This window comes from Olea europaea, chromosome 11 (assembly GCF_002742605.1).
Source record: "Olea europaea var. sylvestris chromosome 11, O_europaea_v1, whole genome shotgun sequence".
NCBI classification, from domain to species: domain Eukaryota; kingdom Viridiplantae; phylum Streptophyta; class Magnoliopsida; order Lamiales; family Oleaceae; genus Olea; species Olea europaea.
In genome coordinates this window covers 6,907,299-6,909,892 of record NC_036247.1, presented here as the reverse complement: position 1 = coordinate 6,909,892, position 2,594 = coordinate 6,907,299, and the positions used below count along the sequence as shown (strand labels likewise).

The 2,594-nt window shown below is 35.6% G+C and overlaps 1 protein-coding gene and 1 long non-coding RNA gene across 2 annotated transcripts in view; one reads left to right on the top strand and one right to left on the bottom strand.

The window, feature by feature from the left end:
* LOC111404389 overlaps positions 1-2,594 on the bottom strand; it is a gene marked incomplete at its 3' end in the record, with an annotated part of 4,945 nt that continues 2,351 nt past the window's right edge. The window contains exons 2-5 of the mRNA XM_023033202.1: positions 1,313-1,398; positions 1,091-1,210; positions 145-960; positions 1-36 (exon numbers count right to left, since the gene is read on the bottom strand). Coding sequence (XP_022888970.1) covers positions 1-36; positions 145-960; positions 1,091-1,210; positions 1,313-1,398 — 1,058 coding nt within the window. The remainder of the gene's footprint in view (positions 37-144; positions 961-1,090; positions 1,211-1,312; positions 1,399-2,594) is intronic.
* On the top strand, positions 1,705-2,129 carry LOC111403175. Its single transcript, XR_002704418.1, has 2 exons — positions 1,705-1,837; positions 1,947-2,129. It is a non-coding gene; the product is annotated as an uncharacterized LOC111403175 (long non-coding RNA).

Below are 2,594 nucleotides of genomic sequence, written 5' to 3'. Positions count from 1 at the left end.
ATCTGGCACAGCTAATCGAGATGCCAAAACCCACTCCTAACGAGTTGGAAAAAAAAAAAAAAAAAAAAAAAGGGACATGATAAGCAAATTGTATGAAGCAGGAATAACTTGCAAAGGAAATACTCAAGGTAACAGCATATTCACCTCCAGATTTTTTGCATCATCGTCTGCATCCTCGATGTCTTGATACTTCACTTTGACCTTATCTCTGTAGCTCTTGATGATTAAAGCTCTGAACCAGCACCCTCTGATGCCACTATCTTGAGAAAGCACTTCAACTTGAGATCCTATGGTCAAACTTTGAATACACATTGGCAACACTGCATCTTTCCCTGATAAGGATACAGAAGAGCGTCCTCCTTTCAGTCTGATTCCCGTGCCACATTCAAATCTGTAAAGATAACCACTTCGATCTTGTATGCCGGCATCAGTAGACTCTCTTTTGTCAGCAAAATACAAGTCTGTTTCACTCTCTTTGGACCAGCGAAGTCTCTTCTTGGGTCTACTTCCAACAGCATCACTAAAAGTTTCTTCTACCATTGTATCATCATCAGACGTTTCAAGTGATGCAGGGGAAATATTTCTCAGTACTTTCTGTTTCCAGTAACCTTCAACTCGTGTGATGTCAAATGCCTTGACACCATCATTATCAAACAGTCTACAGCAAACAAATGGGTCCAACTGCATATCTGTGGCCACATTAAAAAATTTCTCATAATGCTCCGGACTGAGGATGGTTGCCAGTCCATCTATGCATTCGATGCTGAGATCTTGAGAACAAAGAGAAAAGAAAATCTCTCTGTCATTATAGTTACGAGGCAAAACAAAACCAACCTCATCAATTTTGTGAAACCATCGAACCACAACAATCTTGTTTCCACGAGAATCCTCGTACATATCATCTACGTATGCAACAAGCCGTTTACCTTCTTCGGCCAACACATACACAAAGTCATGAACCTGAAAGTTATAGCATAAGAGGGAAAAAAAAAAGTATATAATCAGTACAAGAAACACAAACACGCATTCAAATAAACCAATCAATTTCTATTTCTCTGACAGAAGAATAAGAGACAGATTAGATTCTCACAGATACTTTTACACCATTCCGGCAAAAGGATTCATAGTGGCTGCGCCTTTTTTGACAACTCCATGGTGAACCTAACCACAGAAACTCTGCCTTGTAACCCGGCTTCCACATTTGAACATCCTAAAAATAATTAATTAAGTAAACAAGATGATAACTTTGATTGAACCATATACTCTCTGACTAGAAGAAATAAAAATAAAAACCATAGTTTTATCAGCTAACCTCGATAATATCACTATCCAACTTGTGACTGTCTTTGCTTTGCATAAAACCATCAAATTGTTTACATGAAGGTCGTGGATGTGCATCTGAAAGTGGATTCATAATTATTACAATTGAGTATCATATAACTAAGCAATATTCAGAGAGCAAAAGGATGGAAAAAAAATAAATAAATATTACAAGCACGAAGGAAAACAAAACCATATGCAATAATAATAAAAATAATTATAGCATAAAAGAACCACGAATCCTCCCAAAACTAAGTGTAAAGGGCTTGAAAATCTTAAACTCTCGTCAGTATAATCCTATTTTTGTTCACCATAATGGTCATGAAAAACATAACAAACAGAAAACCTAAAGTACAATCATGAGAGAACATTGTAGATGTTAACCTAGATTGGGGAAGGAATTCCAAGGTTTTTGTTCACCATAATGGTCATGAAAAACATAACAAACAGAAAACCTAAAGTACAATCATGAGAGAACATTGTAGATGTTAACCTAGATTGGGGAAGGAATTCCAAGGTTTTTGTTCACCATAATGGTCATGAAAAACATAACAAACAGAAAACCTAAAGTACAATCATGAGAGAACATTGTAGATGTTAACCTAGATTGGGGAAGGAATTCCAAGGCTCTCAACCAGCTCTTAGAAATTGATTTTAACAATCCTGCATCCCAAATAATTGTCAGTCTTCCATAACATGAGCGCCACACATACATTGATGCGATGACACACGTATTACAAGACAATGCCATGATGTAAACACAAATAAGAGAGTAGGAAAAAAAAAAAAAAAAAGGGGCTAGCAGGAAGCAGAAGTAACAATGCAAAACCGGAATATAATCACTGCTTAGCCCATAATTCTGAAACAAACAATGTAAAAACGAACTTTATGTAGAGGTAGAGTATATATTTGTGAGTCCTCTTTATTATTTCTTCAGAGCAATACATGATTTTTGCAAATATTAGTTAGAAGTCCCCAAATCAAAAGTCAAACTAATTCATAAGAAGTCAATATTCAATTGTGAGTTCAGCATACAAAACCAAATATCCTTAATGAAGCTATTGTCAAACTGAAACCAATCTATTGCTACCACATTATTCACAAGAAAATCCACCAAAAAGTAGAAATGGGGAGAGAGAACATGTCAATATGTGAAACAATTTAGTTTTATGAAAATTGCAAGAAACATTTTCCATTAGCTCATAAAAAGCTTATTTCACCGTTAGCCCTTAAGTGAAGTTGATTTAGGTAATTTTGTGAAAAGTGATTTTTCG